The following is a 21,505-nucleotide window of genomic DNA, read 5'->3' as shown; positions in this document are numbered from 1 at the left end:
TTCTCTATCCGCCCTGTATCTTGATTCTTCTCTTGCCCGTTCCAACAACCGGGGGAAACGACAAACTGGATGTTTGCATGTACTTGGTTTGGCGAGATGGTACTCGGTAATTTGTAAGGGAGAGGAAAGGAGTAAAAATGGAAAGAAAGAAGGAAGGAAATTCAATTTTGAAAGGAGGGTGCTCTCGAGGTTATTCGTCTTCCTGGTGAATTTCCAAGACGAGAACTCTTCGAGATGTCGGTCGAACTATGAAGTTCGATTTACGATGGTTGGTGGAACATTCGCGATGCTCCTGTTATCCGCCGCATAAATTCGAGGAGAGCTCTCTCGACGAGTGCAGCGAGCGCAATCGCAATTAAGGCGCATCGATGGAAACCGATTCGTGGCGAACGCCGCTCTCTAACTTTACGCCTGACTCGAAACGTACCTATTCCACTGCGCCGATCTTGCCGGTCTTAAACTTTTTATTCTCTCACTCTCTCTCTCTTTCGCCATTCGTAGACGTTGAACATCGAACCAGGGAGGATTTCCAATTTTGTTTTTCTCCCGCCAATTAGGTTTATCGCGACGAGTGGTGAATATTTAAAAAGGCAACTTATTTTCTTCGACGAAATTCTCCCATAAAGGAGACGAGGCTTGTATTTTAAAATTTCCCTTTCTGTTAAGCCTTCGTCCTTTTTTATTAAACACACGAGCCCATTCAAGAATTCCCGTTTTACGACCTCCTCCGACGGCAAACTAATTTCCCGACAACTCGGCTATTTCGCGTGCCAAATTAGCACAGTGGCGCACCACATTCGTACATGAACCGAGTCCCGAAAAAAGGAGGCACGAATTTCGGCCGAGTGGTAGCGATTTAATTATTCAGGAAGCGGGTTCTTTGAACCGCACTAGCGTGTCTATTACGTGGCCAATTTTTTGTTATCACGGGAAATTTTACAGGCATGTTTACCGCGCCGTCCGCAATTTTCCTTTTACGATCCGACGAGCACCGACTTATTATTGACGCCTCGACAGGCGGAGGAGGCGTTCAAATTTAATAAGCTCGAATAACGCGCCGCTGCGTAAATATTTTTTTTTGGACGTAAAGTGGGGAAATGGTGCCACGGCGGGCAAAAAATCGGGCAGACGAGAGAAAGAGAGAGTTTAACGCGTGGCCGAATAAATCGAAATCTGGCAGAGAAATGTGGCGGGCCGGGATAATGCGATTTATCGACATTTTGCGCACTGCGGCGAAAATTGCCGGCGAATACGGAACAAGTTGGAGTACGAAAGAAAGAGTATTATCGAGCTGGATCCTTCGTTTCCTTTTTCTTTTTCCGCTTCGTTTCGTCAGATTGCGAATCCAATTTGCGTCCAATTGTTTTATTTACGTTTGTACGTTACGTAACGATAGATCGAGTATAAAGAGATAGGAATCCAACTCATGAATTTAGATTAGACATATAAAGTGAGATTTTATTTTTTAGTAACTAAGAACCGATGCCAAGTTCGACATCGAAGAATCGACGTGGAAAAATGGATGGCGAAAGACCGTGAACCTTCGGGAAAAACCGAAATCATGGATTGTTCGTGAATTAAATTTACGCGAGATTTTATTTTTTTTGATAAAAAAGTAAAGAGATCGTTGAAAAGCTTAACGTGTCCAAGCGGGATCAAATATTAATATTCGTTCCAACTACTGAGAGAAGCGTTCTATATTCTATCTGCACGAGAAGAGAAGTCGTTTAGTCCGTCCTTTCTATCCGCGAAAAGACCTATCGTTCTATTTTAAATATTTAACGCTGACTCGTCGCAGAGGCCGTCTTACGATATTTTCTACTGTAATTTAATAACTAAGCGCGATTATAAATGTATGGAATGTAAATGGAGAAACGTTCGCGAGTGGCCCGTTTAAAATTTCTGCTCCTCTCCCCGTTATGATTCCCCATCCTCTTTCACTTTTCCTCTTTCCCCCTTGCTCCCTCATCATCTTTTCAAAGATGCTCCTTTTTGGCGGAACTACGGGTATATAAGCGTTTTAATAACAGGCGTCGGAAGCGCGTTTATACGGGGGTTGAAGGAAATGCAGTCAGTTTCGCGCCTGTAATTTGCATAAAATAAAAAGTCCGTATTTATTGCCGTGTACATAATTTTCTCAAGCCGAGCAATCTTTTTCTCGTGTTTTTGAAATCCATGGAACGTTCGAACAAACCTATTGACTTGTCACCATCGATTTTTATACAAGAATTATTTTTCTTAATATTAACTGTTTCTCCAATCGTTCTTATTCAATTCATCTCATTCAATTCGTGAACGCAACTGCGTCGATACATTATCAAACGACTTAATCGAATCGAATCCATTCCATGCTCGTCGAATATCAAATTTCAGACGGAGATCCGGAATTTTCGAGAGAGTTTGAGAGAAGAAAAGATGGGAAGCAAGATGCGGAAATGTAAGAAGGAAGAACATTTTGTTCCGCAAACGTCGAGGAGCCAGTAACAAATCAATCACGATGATGCCAACATGGAAACGATCGAGTTCTCGACCTTTATATTTATTCAATACGACATGCCCTGTGAATCTCCAATGACTTTTTTCAACGTCCCGAATATTTACGTAACGTACGCATCTCGATCTCGATCCCTGAACCATCTCGAGATTCTCGAGTAACAAAGAATAAATCGCAGGAAGAAACGTTCGAGCTCGAAGTCGTTCTCCTTTTTTCGAGATGGAAAGAAAAAAAGAGAAGAAAGACAGGTTTTCATAAGCTCGATATTGTACGACGAAAAAAGAAAAAAGGTATTCGGAGACAGAAAATTTTCGCGAACGGCCGAGCGTTTCCTGCTGCGGTGCTCGAAAAATCCGCAATATCCGGTGCATTTCGGCAAGCGAACGGCCGGTGTAAGCATTTTAATAACAAGCAAGCGATACGCGCGCGCGCGCACCGGCCTCGACGCGCCTCTTCCAGCGATGCCCGTCGTCGATTTGCATGAAATTGAAAGCCTCTTGGCGGTGCGCCGCGATCGAGCCTCGCCTCTCGTTACAATGGAAATCGCGGATTGAAATTTTCAGCGACCGACCGCGTCTCCTCGTGCGTGAATAAGCCGCGACCGGCTTATACGTTTTCCCGGCCACCCAGATCGATGGGTCGAGAGTATTCTTCTTCCGCTCGACCACCCACCGTCGAAGAAATATCGGCGATTCGGCAAATCCGCTACGCTTCCAATCCTTATCCTCTCCATGTAATTCCGGATTTCTCTTCTTCTTTGTTTTCAATTTTGTTTCATCCTCTTGTATAAACGTGTATTCAAATATATACCAATGATATTATTTACATTTAAACAAATAACGCGATTCATTCTCGCTCATCTACTTCCGCCATTAAAAATTCTCGAATCAAATGGGATTCGTTCCGTTCGTGGATTTAAAATAATTATCGGGGTATCGATCCTCCCGATGGAAATTTCGAGATTGAGAGGCGTAATATAGGTATTTCAGGATAGCTGGGAATCGAAGCTTTTCACGGTGGAGGTATCTCGCCTCCAGAGAGAGATCCCGTTACGCGATACGCTTTCGTTTTCTTCCTTTCCCTCCCCCCTTTTCCCTCTTCCTTCCTTCTATCCTCTCGATACCGTCGAATCGTCGTCGAACGCGCGTTCGTCGAGATTAAATCTGATTGGAAAAAAAAAAAAAAATACATGTCTCGCGGCATTCACCACATATTCTCGCCACTCGGTGCTTTGAAGATCGTATTTGTACCGGGGACGAGGGGAGCGCGGCGACATTCCGTCCCCCGTGCGACGCCGTATTTATCTCGGTGGGCGTGGAATCGATACGCGTTTATAGTTGGACGTCGGGCTATTGTAAGATGGCCAGGTACGGTATGACGCGTATAAAGCGGGTGTAACAAAAGGAGTAGGTAGTAGGAGAGAAAGAGAGGATCCATCTACGAACGCCAGCGAACCGCATGGTGAACCGTCGCAATACGGTGTTCCGCAATGCAGCGTTCCTAGACGAGAGAGAGAGAGAGAGAGAGGAGGAGGAGCAGAGCAATTTCTCGCTTCGCGCTATTATAATATGAATCGAGCGTATTCAACGTTTCCAGAGAAACCTTTTGCCCCGCGCGACCTCGATCCTCGATGTTAAATGCTATTTCCGCCTTTCCGCAAATTCCATCCTCTCCTTCTCTCTGTCTCTCTTTTTGTCCTCGAGTATATATATATATATACATACGTTCGGTAAATTTTGGAAACGTCTCCGATCATGGAACGCGTCGATCCACTTGTGGAAATCTGTTTTCGAGCAACAAGCAGGCTGGAATTTTCCCACTTGGATGCGTTGTTAATTTTTGAAATCGCACTCGACGACGGCCACGGCACGGCATAAATTTTAGAAGCGTCCTTATCGAATAAAAGTGTCGCTCGATTTGATTTAAGAGCGTCAAAACGATCGATTTGAAGATTAAAAAAGAGAAGGAAGAGAGAGAGAGAGAGAGAGCCGGTGACCGAGCTCAATTTCATCGTAGTTAAACGGGCCGGGTGGAGGAAGGCATCAACGTCCCGAGCAGAGAAATCATCCAATTACGGTCGATGGCAGATAATCGATAAGCCGCAATAAAAGTTCGATCGGCGGATATTCGTGAAAGTTTTAACAGGGGAGGGGGAGGGGGAGAAAACGCGGCCAACGTGAAACCGCGTCGTGGAAATGCAGAGCCGCGTATGCGCGGTCTATGGATGCATTCGTTGCATTATTTAAACGTTTGGCATTATAGTTGCCCACCTTTCTACCAGCCCGAGTGTATCGCCTCGTATTCGATATTCCAATCCAGCATCACGAAACAATGCGTCGTTTACCTTTTGCTCCATCACGCTTCTTCGTTAGCTCCCGTCCACGATGTTTACGTTCCACGATACTCGCCAATCCCCTCTCCCTGCCCTACTCTCTCATTAACCAAGTTTCTCAAGTTCCGCACCGTCTCGCTATGTGTACTGACCGCTACTTGCGCGCCGCTACGAGTTCATTAGCAAACTACCTGATTAAGCCGTCTTCTCTATCTCCTTTCAGTCTGATACGGTAAAAGTAAATTTCGAAGCAAATTCGTTATTTCCCCGTTTCATTTTCGGAAACCTTGCTTATCTGTCATATAAGCAAAGCGCACGACTGCGATTCTTTTTTTTTTTTATATCGGTGAAAAGGTAAGAGGGATCAGGCAAACACGAAACCAGGATCAAAGAACGGTAGAATAATACGTGTATCAATTGGAAATATTGGAAGAGGGACACTTGAGTTTTCGTGAAACGTCCCCTCCTCTCCAAATCGCGTTCTTCATTCGACGTCGCGTGATCGACGATAATGCCGTGGATCCAAACTCCCCGGATCCCGTAGAAATAAAGAAAGTAAGAGCGTATTGCGAGTAAAAGGGATTAGAGGACGGGTGGCTGTCGTAAATTTCCATGGGATATGGCGGTTTTCGAGATATAGTTGACGGTCTCGTGCGGAACGCATACGATATTCTATCTATCGGATTTCGTTTCGAGTAATCTTTATCCATTGAAAATATTCTAGGAGAAACGTTCGATATTTTTTCCTTTCTTTTTTTTCCGCAGCGAGAACGCCCGGAGGAGAGAAGAAAGATGGCGTGTCGCTCGTTCCTCATCTCTTTTTGTTCCACGAGAGGAGCGTGACGAAAAGTAGGGAAAATGGCACGGAATCGGAGAGCGCGGACCCTCTGTTCCCCGTTCATCCTGACGTAGGTTGCGGTTCGCGAGGGTGGGAACGAAGGAAACTAAAGGCGCGCGCTTGAGGAGGGGACGAGAGTCGGTTGTAAAGAAAAGCTGCCCTAACAAAGGCGCCTTATTTCACGCCCAATGTATATGTTCCCGCCTCAGACACGATCGTTAAGATACCTATCCTTGCGAGCTGCGAGTTCCGCCACTTCTACCCTCCTCCTCCTCCTCCTCTTTCTCCTTCCCTTTTTCTCGCAAAACCCTCGAAAAATAGTTCGTTCGTTCTCATGGGTGCGCGCCTTTCGGCCTTCCACCACTCCGGAGGGTGTTGTCCGAGTGACTTACAACGCTCCTCGTGAATCCTCCGAAAACTTCTTCTTCTGCTCCTCCTTTCTTCTCCGTTTTATCGAGCATCGGTCGATATTTTTACATCGTTTGAAAACTCGACGATCAACAAAAATGCACATAGAACGGAGAATAATATCTCGTGAGCTGGCTTCCCTTCTTTGAAAAACGTATCGTCGCCGATACCCGGGAATAAGAGAGCTTACGATGTTAAGACGTTCCTCTCTTCCCGCTCAGACGGCGTTGTTGTACTCGTGATTCGCTGAGATGGCCGTCGTTCTTTACGAGTTTACGCTTCCTGAATGGCTAGGATCCGCGGGGGCAACTTTATCAGAGCATAGTGACGTGACGGAAGGCTCTGTTGTGCCCGCGATTATGCGCGCGGTTATCCAACGCGTCTGACGTCTGTCGATTTGTCGCGACCGATAGTAAGAATGGAAGGATGTGGCGAGGATTCTAATGATAATCTATCGGCGAGACGAGTTATCGAATTCGTATTATACTTCTAATAACGAGGGCCAGGGATAATCGTATAAATCCGGTTCGAGGAAGAATGAAAATTGAATTACCAGTACGGAGGCAAGCAATGGATGTTTCATATCGGCAACCACTCGAGGATAATCGCTCGATTTGACGGAGGAGCGCTCGCTCGGCGATGAGAGACGATCGAGAGGGCCGAAAAAACGAGAGGAAAATGACGCATAATAACGGCGACCCCTGGTTGATTTTCTTGGAGAAGGGAAGACGACTCTAATCGACCGATGAAGATCGATGCGGATCGCATTAATCTATTCCTCTGTCTGTCTTTACCGCTATTATCGCGAATACTCGCGCCATGACCGAGTCAGGATAAAGAATAATGCGGATGTTATTAAGCGCGTCGGATAGTTCTCCATTTTCCTCCAGCTTTCGCCACGCTTTTGGAAAATGTATAATCCGTGGTGAATCGTAGCTCTGTTCCAATCCGCGCTATTGCCTCTTCCTTCCGTCCGCTTCGAAATTTCCGTTCGCTCGCGCGTCTGCCAATTCGATTCATTCGAATTTCCAACGCGTCGAATTTCATTCGAATTCATCTTTTCCTGTCTGTATCGATCCTTTTTTTTTTCTACTTCTTTCCAGTCTACCTCTTTCGAGGGGAAAAAGAGAAGAGAAAGAAAGAAAGAAAGAAAGAAAGGAAGGAAGGAAGGAAGAAAACGAGCTCGTCAAAGGGAATCTCGTTAGAGGCAAAATGCCAAAGAAGAACGATCGTTAATTGATAACGGTGGCGTTCCTTTTAGATCTGACCCTTCATTTGTACTTTAACGGTTTTCAAAGCTCGTTTCGCGGCGAAACACGTAGCTTTCGATTTCTTTTTAGCAACCTAAAGAGAGATTCCCTCAACTTCCGTTTCCTTCGCCTTCGTTCCTTCGCGAGCGAATTATATCCTTTGAGTCCTTCCCTCGGCTTCAAAGAGACGACGGGAAACATCCTTCTGAACCGACGGCACCAGGACACGACCTCGGTTTCTCCGCTTGCCACCTAACTCTCTCTCTCTCTCTCTCTCTCTCTCTCTCTCTCTCTCTCTCTCTCTCACCATCCCTCCTTTTCAACACTCGTCCCATCAAAGCGGAATAAGATTAAGGGGTGTAGGCGGAGATTCGACACGAGTATGAGAGATAGCGGCGAGAGTAGGAGCCAAGTTCGCCAAGCAAGTTTGGATGAAGTTCAATCTCGAAGCGAGGTGATCGTCGTTGCAATCCTATCCTTCCGTCCAAACGAACAAAACTCCCTTTTTCGCGGACTTATCGTCTAATATCCAGAAGGTTGGGACGAAATATCGGCACGCTTCGCGTCTAGACCCATCGTCCTCCCTTCTTTATTTCTTTGAGAGGGAAAGAGAGTTCGTCCATTCGGCTAACTTTCGTTTTTCCTCTCTCTCTTTCGCACTGACAAAGCGACCGCCGTCCCTCGAAATTGCATGGACTGTCTTCCAACACATTTTTGTCGATTCGATGTCGCCAGATCCATACCCCGTATGAGTGCAAACTTTTCGCCGCTAAACTTTCCCAATCGCGACCGACGAATTTTCCAGCTAAAAGTTGAGATTCATACTCGCCATAGAGAAACCTACAACTTGCCTCGTTTGTCCGGATACTGCTACGATCAATTTACTTATCGCGATACTGTGGATGCCACTGTTTCCAACTTTAACAGACAGAAGCGCGATCTCTGACTAGTTAGCAGTTGCAAGTTCGCGGGGGGATAACGGAAGTAAACACACGAGATGGTCCGACTCAAAACCGAGTTCAAAATTATCTTAGAAAGTTTAATCTCGAATAAAAATCAAGTTGAGATTCAAAAAATTGATTCGAAGGAACGAAGTTAAGGAAAGTTATATCGCGAATAATGATTCCTTCCACCCTTTTCGATCGGCAAATATTTCTTTCCGAACGAGCAGACATATCGAGCATGTATCGTTCGAATCTATTTAATCGATCTCGAGTCGGGACAACTACGTGCTCCGCGCGGCGTAAACCAAGTTAAGAGGAAAGGGTGACGCGGAAAAGATTTCACGAGCGGCAATTACCGCGACCGGTTGACGAATAATCAAGTACGTTATTGGATTACCGATTTCCCGATGCGACGATGACGGCGCAGCCATCTCGGATGCATGCATGGAATTATACGGGCACGTCAAGTGCCTAACAACGTAACGCCGCGTACGTTTCAGGCGCATCAGCGCAAACGAGGTTAACGTTGCACCACGATGAAAGCTGCACCCGGGCAAATTCGCTTTTCCACTATGCATCGACCGGAAAATTCGATCAGCTGCGACGAATTGTCGTTCGTCGATGGCTTCATTACCTTGCCACGACGGAGTCGTCGGTGACTGAGACCCGATTCCGAACCGAACATCCCAATTGCTTGCCTCTCCACCAATGCGACTACCTTGAACATTGAATGTTTGCTTTGTCGTCGCGGGAACGAGCTTGTTTCTTCAATCGCGATTGTAAAGATCGAGATTCGCTTTATGGAATTCTATTTTTTCCTTTCGAGACCAAGTCTACAGCAAGGACGTATTCGAGGCGAAAAGAAAGTTCATTTTTGTGGTTGCCATCTATTTCAATTTTCCAACTTTTCCTTCTTTTCTTATCCGAAATAATAGTGGGAGGAGGACGGTGCTCGTTGAAAGGGCAGCGAAATACCAACGGCGATTAAGAAGAATCTCTCTCTTTAGTTAATCGCCCATTGAACTCTTTCGCGATAAAAGTTTTTAATTGAACTCGATCGTTCCGAGGCAACGATACCACGGTGGATTCCTGTTTCCAGGGACTGCGTTCATTCGATCAGACGGCAGAACGACGGACCGAATTTAGGCAAGTCGAGAGGAAGGCCGGAGAAGAGGGTAATGAAGGGTGGGAAGGAAGAAGGAAGTCTTTGGAACGAGGAAGAAGAGGAGAAGGAAGAAGAAGCCACCTTTCACCGTGCAGAACAGAAGTATGCACCCTCTGCCAGACGCCAGGCGTTTCCTTAATTGCATTTTTATGCTCGCCCGGATTTCCAAGCTGCGGAAAAAAGACGAAAGGAGGGGCCCGAGGAAAATGGAACGGCGAGAAGAGAGCAGTTTATTATCCCCGCGCCTGAAGAAGCCCCTCCCCGCGCCACCCGTGCTCGTCCATTAACGCGCGTCTCGATTGAACCTGGCCCAGACCTGTGTGCGGGATCGACGTGTGTGTGTGCAGTGCTACGATTTTTCCGTCTCGTTAAACTCCGTCTTCGATAATTATCCATAGGGATTCGAACGAATTTTCACGTCGAACGAGGAGCAAGGGGCGAGCAGATAACGAAGCGGATAAGCAGATAAGGAAGCATATTTCTTTTCCTTCTTTTTTTAATTTTTTTTAATTTATCACAGGGAGCGGATGGAGTCGATCTGGAATCTAATTCCGACGCGGAGGGGGATTGGATCGAGGTTGACGAGAGGAGCTCTCGTTCGCGAGATTAACGAGGGCAGAGACTTGGGTAATTCCAAACATCGCCGACAAAAGGTCCTCGAGACGGAGAGGGAGGAGGTGAACGCGCGTCGAACTAGACGAGGAGAATTCCGGATCGTTGAGCGATTCGTGTTACACGAACAAGTTTCGGGATCGTTCGTCGAACTTGCTTCCTCCGACTCGCGTTATTCTTGCTTCTATACTTTGGAAAAATGCGTTAATTCCCCGATTCTTCTGGAAAAGGATGCGAGAATTCGGAGGATCGATTCGAGAGAATGTTCTCGCTTCGAAAAATAGGGGAAAAGAGAGGGAGGAATCATTCCCTTTAAGAAGAACGTTTATCAGAGGTGGATAACGGCGTGGAAGGACAAAGAGTTTTGGAGTTGGGAGAGCCGAACGAGGAGAAGTCGGACCGATCGAACGGATATCTCTTCTTCCCACTTGACTCCGTGTAACAGTCGGGAATAAGTTGGAAACTTGCTTGTACCATCGAGGCCATTCGTTCCTTCTGTCCAACCTCTCTTTCACGGGCCCGGATTTATTGAAATTTTATGCGGTAGTCCGATGAGGTCCGAGCTTCCGACCACTTTTATCAACGACTCCGCCTCGCCGGATCTTATATTACGTGGAACGACCACCCCCACCGAGGAACATTCTCAGCGAACCGATTCTTCGATTTCGCTTCTCCAAGCCGATTTCTCGTTTATACGAACCACCCCTTTCGATCTTCGCCCGAGTATATTACGTATGGGAAAAATTCCGAATATCCGAGACTCGGCTCACACGGTCAAAACCAGAATTTTAATAATATCCCGGTGAAAAATAAGTCGAAAGTCATCATTTCATTTCTCCCTGGATCGTATACGCGTCGCTATTCAAACTTTTCAATTTTCCCAAACATTTTCTATTAAAGTTCTGTTCCATTCGTTTTTTCTAATCCAAGTATCAAAGTTTTTCAGATTTCTCTTTTTCTTCGATTCAGAGACGAAGCGTTCTCCGTTCGATGGACTATTACTCACGCAATTGCTACAACGAAATGAATATTTAACTCACCCTAGGTTATGGTTGTCGGTGTTGTCTTGCGCGTCCTCTGTCACGGAGTCCTGGGTGAGAGGACCTTGGGTGACGTCAACCCCCATGCTGCCCAGATCCAACGTGGCATACGTTCTGCGCGCTTGAACCCTCGTGCCACCGCCCCCGCCGCCGCCGCCAGTCACTTCGCCGCTTCTGCCACCGTTCCCGACCAATTCTTGGTACAATTCATCGTACAGGGAACTCCCGTTCTCGTTGCTGTTCAGAGCATCGTCCAGGCGAGCCGGGTCCAAATGGTAATTGGGATTCTCGAAAGAGAGCAGACCGTTTTCTGCAACAAACATTCGTTTCTCAGCTGTGTGTTAAAAATTCCCTAACGTTTCGATCGATCCACTTTCAAGAGAAAGAGTGTCGTATCGAGGAATTTCGACGCGAGCGAAAGGAATGGTTAGAGTCGAATTAGAGACTTATTTTATCCTGTCGTGGTGAGCGATTTCGCTAATGAAATACTTGTCGATGGATAAAGCGAAGCAGAGATTCGTCACTGTCGTGACAGTTTAGGACAGGTTTAAGACAGGTCAACAGCGACGATAATACAAAAGCATATTTGGATTAATGTAAATTAGGCGCTTTGTTATTTTGAAAAAGAATAGCGTGATAGAAAGAAATTTATTTACATACCACGAAAATTATTTGTCAAAATAAAGGCAGTCGTCGAGGCGATACTAACGTCGAGGTGAAAAAAGCAGCGAAAGAAAAAGAACAAAGGATCGTCCACGAAGCGACAAACACGAGATAGCAAAACGAAGAGCGGAGTGGATCAATCGCGAGGAGACGTCATCCGACTTGAGACGATCCGAGTTTCGGAATCCTCAGGGGGGAGGAGATAGCAGAAGTGGAATTCCTTCTTCTCGAAGGAAGAAGAGGATTGAAAACATCGAGCGTGGCGCGTCGATCGTCCGTACCAGCTGAAAAAAGCGCAGAGGAGTGAAATTCAAGCTTGCGACACACAGAGACAGAAAGAGAGAGAAAGAGAGAGAGAGAGAAAGGAAGACAGATATCGATGATTACGATGATTACTGATTAATCACGGTGATCTCGCTACTCACTGATGATCCTCAGCAAGACGATAATCGCTAGAAGAACGTTGTACAGAAATCGAAAGAACGCATCCATGCCAAGTTGACGCCGGTCATATTGTTAAAAAAATGTCGGCCGATAATCGTGAAACGTTGCCAGAGAGAAACTCCATGTATTTATCGACAACGACGAGCTATGCCGGTATGTATATACATATACACCCGTATAAATACAAAGATCGTGGTACACGGAGGAACCTGTGTACGTGTGTGTGTGTGTGTGTGTGTGTACGCGAGGGTGTCTAAGACGAATCTCCTTGGCCTCCTTTGTCCCTCCCTTCCTTCCTTCCTTCCTTCCTTCCTTCCTTCTATCCTTGACACTCCTATCTCCTCCGCCGCGTATCTATCTTTCTTCTGTCCCTCCCCCCGGTATTGATTCAACCGCGAGCTTTAAGCCACCCCCTCCCTCCCCCTGGTTCGAGAACTCGAGCTTCTTTCGGTCAAAGGGACGCGGAGTTAGCGCTCGACCGGAGTCGTTTGTCAGAAACCGCGATTAATCGCTACGATCCGCGTCACATTACTCTTCCTCGACTTATCTCTGGATTAAATTTACGAACCACGGGGAGAGGGAAGGAGAGGAGAGGAGAAAACAGGATAGGATATAAAAAGACTCGAAAAAATTCGGATTAATCGAGTGGATTTAACAACGCGTCTGTTCCAAGGGACGATCAAACGGCGAGATCAAACCGTTTCCTCCCCTTCCCCATCTTTTCCTCGACACGGTTGTTCTTTCGAAACAACAGGCTGATTCACGAGAGAGAGAGGCAATTAATCGATCGAATTACGCGAACCAAACTTGTTTCCGTCCTCCCTTTGACGCTACCTCTTTCGAGATTAATTCGACGTTCGTCGCGACCCTCGCCAATCGCTTTCGACGTCGACCGCGCTGATATTTCCGGATCGAACAAAAAAGGGTAATCGGTAATTCTGTCTCGGTTTCTCGCACGACGTCGAATTTTGCCGAGCTGCCAGGAATACCGCGATCGCCGCACAAACCGTACGTGTTCACCGTCTCGATTCGGAGAAGGAGAAAACGGGTTCGTTAATTTTTCCACCCACTCGAGTTCATAATAATTATTCTGGAATTCGACGAAAGTTGGATGATTCCGGAGGGTGGGAGGCCGAGGCCGACGAATCGGCGACGAAGGGGCGACGATCGTGCGCTCGTTACACGTGTCACGGTAGTGGTTCGGTTGGTGAATGCGTTTCGTTATTTCGTTCGTTCGAAAGAAATAAGAAGAAAGGTCTCTCGCTCAACGTGAGACGAATAATTGAAAGCTTCGGATCGAGTTTACCACGAGTCGACGAGAGAGAGAGAGAGAGGATTATACTCCGTTTCGATCCCATTAACTTTTTCCGCGAATTATTTTGCGAATAATTTATCAATTTGCCTTCGAAATTACGGTTAATTATTTAAAGATCAAAGAGGGTGGAAAGAAGGGTCGCGTAATTCGTAGGTAAGACGGAAGATGGAGAGATTTCGTTAATTCAGGAGGGAAGGTCGGATGAGTCAGCAGAAGGGTGGATCGTTGGTGCGCGACAAATTGGCCGGGGACGTGCTCGTGTTGCCGCATTCCTGTTACAGATATGTTCGCGGCCGCGAGCTGCACTCTTTCCGAACGGATTCTCCTTATTTCGAAACTTTCCCGTCTTACGAGTATATCCGAAACACTTGCAACTTTACACTTGTACGAGCAACCGCTCTCTCGTGCTTCCACTTTCCGGACGAGGAGAAGGGAAAGGCGAAAAGGGAAACGCAGGAGGAGAGAGGAGGGACGGGAGTATTGTATCGCTCGTGCAAGGCCAAAATTCGTGCATCGATTCGATGTTTCGAAACGATCCGAACTCGGGTTACGAGACCGCACTGCGGAGGAAAAGGCAGGAAAAAGGGGAAGTTCCACCTTTTTTGCGACTCTTTAAGCCGGGGAGCAGCGTCGAGTCAGCGAATTCCGCGGGCGGGCGAATACGAGTGGCGCGAGGAAGGCCACCGAACAGCGCATTTCGTTATTTCGGAGGGAAGGGGTGAAGGGAGCAGTCTGGAAGAAGAGGAAGAAGAGGAGGAACGGAGGCCGTGCGCGGAGAGTTTGAAAGTTTGGACACGCTTTCGGCGTTAGAACCGGAAGCAAGGTTGAGAAAGAGAAGGAAAGAGAAGGAGAAGGGCGTGGGAAGGGTGAACAAGGAGGACAGGAGGGAATAAGGGAGGGAGAGAACTCCGTCACCGCCCCTCGATGAGTCACCCTATCGATTCCTCGGCCGAGTCTAGATGAAGTCTAGGGGGTGAAGGGGCTCTTTACCACCGACGAGTACCTCTCTCCTTCGTTTTTTTTCTTCTTCTTCTTCTTCTTCTCGTCCTTTCTTTCGTTGTTCTTTCTTCTATTCTTTGGCCTCTTCATCTTTACCCCTCTCTTTTCGTTGACGTCCTTTTCTATATATATATATATGTGTGTGTGTGTATGTGTATACGTGTACAAGTCCTTTCCACGGAATATTAACTTTCATGAGCGCAGAGCAACCTCTTCGACCACGTTCTGTCGCTACTCGTGGAATTGCGGGGGTCACGTATCTCATAAGTACCGAAGGCGATCGACCAACTCCATCGAGCATTCTAGTGTGGGGGTGGTAGTCATTTTTTAACAGAGCTACGCCATGCGAACTAATCTTCTTTGCGGATCGATCGACGCTGTAATTTAAATATCCAATGCCTCGGTCCCAACAACCTTCCAGCTCCTATCCTCTCGATAGATAGACGAAATTCGATTAAAGAAAGAAAGTGGCGGAATACGTACGGCGAATTTATTTTATTTCGAATAGATTCTCGTTATATTTCACGCTACGTAATCCAAAATAGCAGCGGAGTTGGCGGACCGTTGTTCTATTCTTCTCGTTCACGGTTCACCGCGATAAGATTCTTCACGGGCCGAGAAATAAAGCGATTCTCGCTCCCCTCCTCTCTCCTCTCCCCCCACGCTCACCCTTTTACGGAATTCAACCCGTTTATTCGAGCCCGGTCTTGCGATTATGCCCCAGGCCGGGTGTCGATGCTGTCCGCCACCCTCTCCGAAGCTTTTTCCTTTACTTCTCCTCTCTCCCTCTCTCCCCCCCATAACAACGAAGTTACGGTCTTAAATGTCTCTCGCACGGGAGACCATAGAGAATGGGGTGCGAAGAGCCCAAGCACCGTGTCTCGTTACGGCGAGAAAAGGCAAGGGACAATTTGAAAACCGGCCGTTAAGTTTTACGGCGGTCCGAAAATGTTGGCCGCCCTTCGAAAAGGTCAAGATTTTTTTCAGGTAATGGCGCCCGACACTGCCTTTTTCCACCCCCTCATCGTTGAATTTCACCATCCTCACGGTCGCGCTTTTTTTGCCAAAGTGACGAAAAGTGCCGCTCCCCCGAGTGTTCGTTAAAGAAACGTTTGAAAAGGCAAATTTACTCGAAATTCGAACGCTGCTGCATGCACACGTGTACACGTACGCATATAGGGGCCGCTTCGACGAGGCGAAACGAGTCAAGATATATTCAGAGCGGAAGATCGAATGCAAACAGCTGCGAGGGCTATCCCATCGTATTTATACTAGAGGTTGTTCGAGATGAAAGAGGAAAGACGGACACAACGAAAACGAGAGCCTCCTCCCGTTCATTTTCGTCGAACAACTTACGAACGATCTCGTTCGAGGCCTTTTTTCTTCTTCGAGGCTCGCCATTCGCCACAATCCACCGTTTCTCGAGGACGTATGTAACTTTGGATGATGTTAGATTGGCTCGATCAGAAGATAGTGCTTATGCCTATTTTTTTCTCCCCACCCAACGACGCGATCGAAACACGATCCGTCGCCGCTTAGACGTCCTGGCGCCATTCGCTCACGGCGCCGCACGCAACCCTTGAACGCTGTTAGCCCGTCACTGCTCTCCGATTCTGGCTCACCAACATCGACCCCTTCCACGCGATCTTATCCGGCTTCTCGATACCGTTCAACGCTCGATTCGGGGGAGGAAGGGATGGACCGAATATAAATAATCTTTTTCGCGTTACAAGATTAAAAGAAAACGTACGATCGGATCGAGCATCTTTCTCTTCTTCTTCGAAATTTAAAACGCGCGGCAACCACGAATAAAATTGAATAAAATTGATCGCGCCGCGCGATTATTACCGGATAATCGCGATCGATAGTCGACGATGTTTAGACGTGTCACAGCTCGGCGATGATTTAGTCGAGTTGACCGACGACCAGAATCGACGATACATCATTCTCGCTTCTGCGTGCCACGCTGGAAAACAACAACTGTTTTTTTTTTCTTTTAAATAAAACCAAGGCAATCGGGAAACCACCGAGCACGACCGATCGATGAAAATTTAAATCGCGTTATTCCAGCTCGTGCGAGTTCTCTCCTCGTGACGTTTAACGATAATACGAGAGCGAGAAACGATCGAAATTTCGAAATGGACGGGCGTGCAAAGCCGCGTCTGTCCAGACGTCGACCGTTTTCACTTAAATGTCGTAGCGGCACTAGGAGGGTGAAAGGTCGGTAGTTAAAACTTGGTTTATGACTCGTGTAAAGTAGGGACGCTCGATGAATATGAATAAGCGCGGAGTCTAATTCGCAAAGTATACACCACCGCGATCCCGGCTATCTCTTTCAATCCGTCCTTCTCTCATCCGACCTGCTTGTTTACGACCGCAGACGGCTACTTTTCCGGATTGCTATTTGCCGATGCGTTAGCGCGCGATTTAACCAATGCCCTCTCTCACGGAATTCTTTTCTTCTCTCGCTGGAAACGTATGTACGTTCGTATATACGCACATGTACAGCGTAGCTCGTATTTAGCATTCGAGACGCGGCGAGTCGAAAAATTGAATATCTCTTACACGGTCGGTGAACGGAGGATATCTCGAGTTTCGAGAGTCGTGACGCGAGATTGGGAATTTGGAATACGGCGGGGGATCGGTGACAAAATGGGTTTCTTCGTGACAATGACGGGTGCTTCGTCACACGTTCGATTCGAGGGTGAAAATAGGCGCTCGCGCGAACGTCCCGTTCGCTGCCTCGTGGAAGGACACACCGTGACGAGGGGAAAAAGGGACGGTGTGTATCTCGGTGTGCGGAGTCTGCACACTGGCCGGTCTAAAAACGGCAACAAAACAGAAGTGAGCCGAGTCTGGCACAAAGCCATACGTCGCTCCACCGTCTATCGATCTAAGCGTCTCTCTCTCTCTTTCCCTCTCCCCCTGTCTAGAAGCGTGTTTCCGTGCGCGAGGTAATTCCGATCGACCGCCAGTTTTGACGTTCGATCAAGATCGGAGTGGCGAGTGACAGGCCACTGTGCAATTTCGTCCCGATGCAAGATTTTTCGCCACTTCTGACGTTCCCCGGGATAATAATAGCTTAGCCTCGTGCGATGATCGTGTTGCTACTATAATTTTCAGATTCGCCCGCCTCTATTTTCGTTTCGATCGATATCGGATATATTTAAACAGCGAAAATTATATTTTCGTGGCAAACATTTTCTCCAACATTCGACGCGGTGGAGATTTTCTTTCTTTTTTTCCATCCAATACTCGGAGAGAAGGGATCCCCTTTTAAAGATTCGCTATTAAGACGAATTATACAAATTTATGCGAGAGCGTCCAAGTTAAGCGTAGTTGCATTTCAACGTAAGTCAGGAATCCAAGTTTGCCCGTCCTCGAGCGTGATTAAAGAAAAGAAAGAGAGGAAACGTTCCGGAAACGGTAGAGATAATCTAATTTGACCGCTACGTCTTTCTCTACCCGCCTGCTACGTTCGTCAACCGCCATCTTGAAACCGTTCCGAGTATCCGACAGATGCGAATCGATATTTCAAGGACGGACCGTCGTACGGTAAAATGATTAACCAGTCTAGCGCAGTTCGCTGGATCGTAGAAGATCGTGGCCAAAGAGAGGAAAACCTCGCGAGACGTGTTTTCTCTTTTTCGTCTTCCTAACCTAGCCTGGTCTAATAATTAAAACCCGTGTCCTGTTCGACGGAGGAGGCGGATAATTATTACATAAATGGAAAAGAAGAGTATCCGAGTTTCTTTTCTTTCTTTTATTTATTTCTGTACACTCGATTCCGGAAATCGGCCGACCACTTAAACGAACAAAAGTTGAATTATTCGTGCAATTATTTAGGATGGTCTGGAAAGTTGGAAAGGCGGTTATCGGAGAGGACGCCTTACACACCGTCGCCGGCGACGAGAGAGGTGTCGGTCTCGTGCGAGCGCGAATCGCGCATGTACACGGCCGCCACGAGAGCGAACCAGGAACGCGTAGACGAGAGAGAAGTAGAAATGCAGGGCGACGACTTGGAGTGTGCGCCGTGAACGGAGCGAGGAGGGGGAGGGAATGGGGGGAGTCTCGTCCTCGTTAGATTCGCATTTAGATTAAACTCGGTGCCGCGGTAATAACCTAAGTTTGGTCATCATTTTTTCCTCCCCGGTGCCGCGATCGCGGGGCAAAACTCCTCTCCGCCCCGTAATTCCGCGCGGCCCCGATTTCGAGCAACCGCAGCGTTGCCAGCTGCTGGATATTCGAAATTCGAAAGTGTGTCGAAGACTCCCTTCGGAGAATCGGGCGCGAAATCCCCACCGTCGAATCTCGCGTTAAATCGTCCGATTTCGTCTCGATCGAGCGAGTTTTGAAAGTAAAAAAAAAAAAGAAAAAAAAACGATCGAAAGAGGAGGGAAGGCGTTTCCGTTAATTTGATAACGGAAACCGATAAATCTCGCTTTTAACGCGTTTTTTAACGGGAGGAGGATACGTGCTCGCGCCGCGATCTCCAAGCTTTATCGCGTTTCGCGGTCGCGGTTATATACAGTTTCGGATCCACGGGGAATATCGTGTTGGCACATGTACTTAAGCGACGCGAGATCGAGCCATTTTTACGTACGAGCGGGAAAAGGATATTTCTGCCGTAGTACTTTCGATCGCCGTTTTTCACCCAAAACGCCCCCCCGCGCGCCCATATATCAACTCGCCTTTAACCTTTTACGTACCGAAATCCGCCGGTGTTCTCTCGTTCTCCGGTATTAAACTCTGTCTGCGCGTGTACGTGCGAATACGCGATACTTTTAGTTTTATTATCGGAGTAAATAAAAATAGCCTCTATCCATAGGGGAGTTGTTTCGGAGAGAATACTTCTCGTATTCTCTTCTCTATGATCGAAAGAGAGAAAGGTGGGAGTGGAAAAGACTCGGTTCTCGTCCGGTTTCCCAGCCTTTGTGCGTACACCTTAAACCCTGGACGTCCATCGAGCAGCACGTACGCGTCGTACAGGTTAGACGCGTCTTTCTGGTTTACAGTACGCCCGTAAAAGCGATATTGCGTCGGTTGAAATTTTTACCAAGGAACCGATATCCGTGCGCGAGATGCCATCTCGCTAATCCTCTTAGCTACGGGGCAAACCGAGTTTTCCCGCCACCTTTACGACACGTCGCTTTTTATCCATTCCCGTTCACCCCCTCTTCTCAGACACGGTTTACCCTCGAGAATTTCCCTCTACGATCAATTTCGCGAAATAATTTCTGTCGTTCCGAAAGTGCGCCACCTCGAACGACCGATAAACCCGGCAACAACTCATTTTGTACACGTACTAGGCGTTTGTTTATGGCCCGTCCCCACGGAACGCCCGATCCTATAGATTATGTAAAGAGAACGTAATAGACTCTGGGACCGGTGGATTATCGGGATTACAGGGGGAAACGCGCTTCGAGTACCGCGCTTCGACGAAGAAACTATCCCTGGATTACAACACGCGGCTTTCACTTGGACTACTTTGATTATCTCGTACACGCCACTTTAACGCATTACGTAAGCGTTGCAACTATTCGGTCCTGTTGCTTGGACAAACGGGCGATACAGTGGTGATTCGATTGTTTGCCAGCGATAACACCTGGCCCAACCGATTTCGATGCTTCGCCAATTTGCAAAAACTTGCGATTACTCGGCCCTGTTGCTTGGACAAACGAACGACGCAATGGTAATTCGATTATTCGGCAGCGCGAAATGACTTCGACGCTCTGCCAAATTTCCAAAAACTTGCGACTATTCGGTCCTGTTGCTTGGACACAATGGTGATTCGATTATTCGTGAAACGAATGAAACTTCGACGCCTCGCCAAATTTACAAAAACTTGCGACTATTCGATCTCGTTGGACAAACAATGGACGATTCAAGCGATTCGATGCTTCGCCAAATTTCCAAAAACTACTCGGTCTTGTTGGACTATAACAACGAACGACACAATTCCTCCATATACGAAAAAATAGTGATCGCTGATCCTCCCCCGTATACGTTAAACTTAAAATTCCATTTTTGCCATCTCGCTACCGCTCTTAAACGTTTACCAAGGGTGATACGCGTGGCGATAAACCGCGCGGTTTATCGCGGCTCGAGGTCTCGAGGTAAGGGGAAAGTTTTAGCTCGAAGGAAAACTTCTCGATTAACGGATGCTCGGAGGAGAAGAGAAGAATCGAAAAATGCACGGCGTTCCGTTTCTTCCTCTCCCCCGTTAACGTTGCTTAAAAAAGTTTGCGCCAAGGTTTTTTAACCGCGGCGTATCGGGGATAACGAGGCAAACTTCCCCCGATTTTCCGTATTGTCCGTACGAGCGACGTTTGAAAAGGCAGCCAGGGTGGCGGCTCGTACGAAATTTCAGCGGGGAGACAATAACAACCTCGCGCCAGAAAAATATCCTCCCTCCGGGTCTTCGTCGTGAATTTTGTCTGGTTCATGAATTACGCGGATGGAAGAAGGTGGTTGTACACGTAGTTCGCACAACCCTTCCTTCGCTCGAGCGGAAGGAACCGGTTACAAGGAGATTTCCCGAGGCGGATACCATCGGCAATAATAAACGGTATCTCGGTAGCGATATTGGGGGTACAGAGCGATGGATCTTACGTTCGCTCGTACGAAGCAGAGGTTGGAAAAATATCGAGGAAAAAATATTATTTTTAAGAGGGAATATCTAGAGCGGAATTCCATTCACTTCGTGGCAACGATTCTTATTAATTTAGGATTGTTTTTCTAGAGGATATGTATATATATATGTGTGTGTGTGTACGTTACAAGATTCGCATCCCGAAATTACAGAGTTATGGAGCAGTATTCTCGCTCGAATCGTGGAAAATTTACACAAACATAGGAAGAGGAAGGGTAACTTCTCCGCTTCCGCGCCTCTGATATTCCGTTTAATCTGGGGAGAATTGTCTGTTCTCGTTGGGAGAAGCAGGCGTTACAGGTGAAACGAGGTGCAATATGGACGCCTGTATCGTTCGCGGTGGAAGGGG

The 21,505-nt window shown here is 47.2% G+C and overlaps 1 protein-coding gene across 12 annotated transcripts in view; it reads right to left on the bottom strand.

Annotated features, from left to right (window-relative positions):
• LOC108002709 (protein Fe65 homolog) overlaps positions 1 to 21,505 on the bottom strand; it is a 113,118-nt gene that overhangs the window by 33,272 nt on the left and 58,341 nt on the right. For 11 of the 12 annotated variants that reach the window (XM_028669170.2, XM_062071248.1, XM_017064529.3 and 8 more), the window contains one exon: positions 11,084 to 11,393. In XM_028669170.2, the coding sequence (XP_028524971.2) occupies positions 11,084 to 11,393 (310 nt within the window). Of the gene's footprint in view, positions 1 to 11,083; positions 11,394 to 12,171; positions 12,311 to 21,505 lie in introns of those variants that run through there. The other variant, XM_062071253.1, reaches the window with a different exon arrangement.

This window comes from Apis cerana, linkage group LG2 (genome assembly GCF_029169275.1).
Source record: "Apis cerana isolate GH-2021 linkage group LG2, AcerK_1.0, whole genome shotgun sequence".
In the NCBI taxonomy this organism is placed as follows: Eukaryota; Metazoa; Arthropoda; class Insecta; order Hymenoptera; family Apidae; genus Apis; species Apis cerana.
This window is presented reverse-complemented; position numbering and strand designations above follow the sequence as displayed.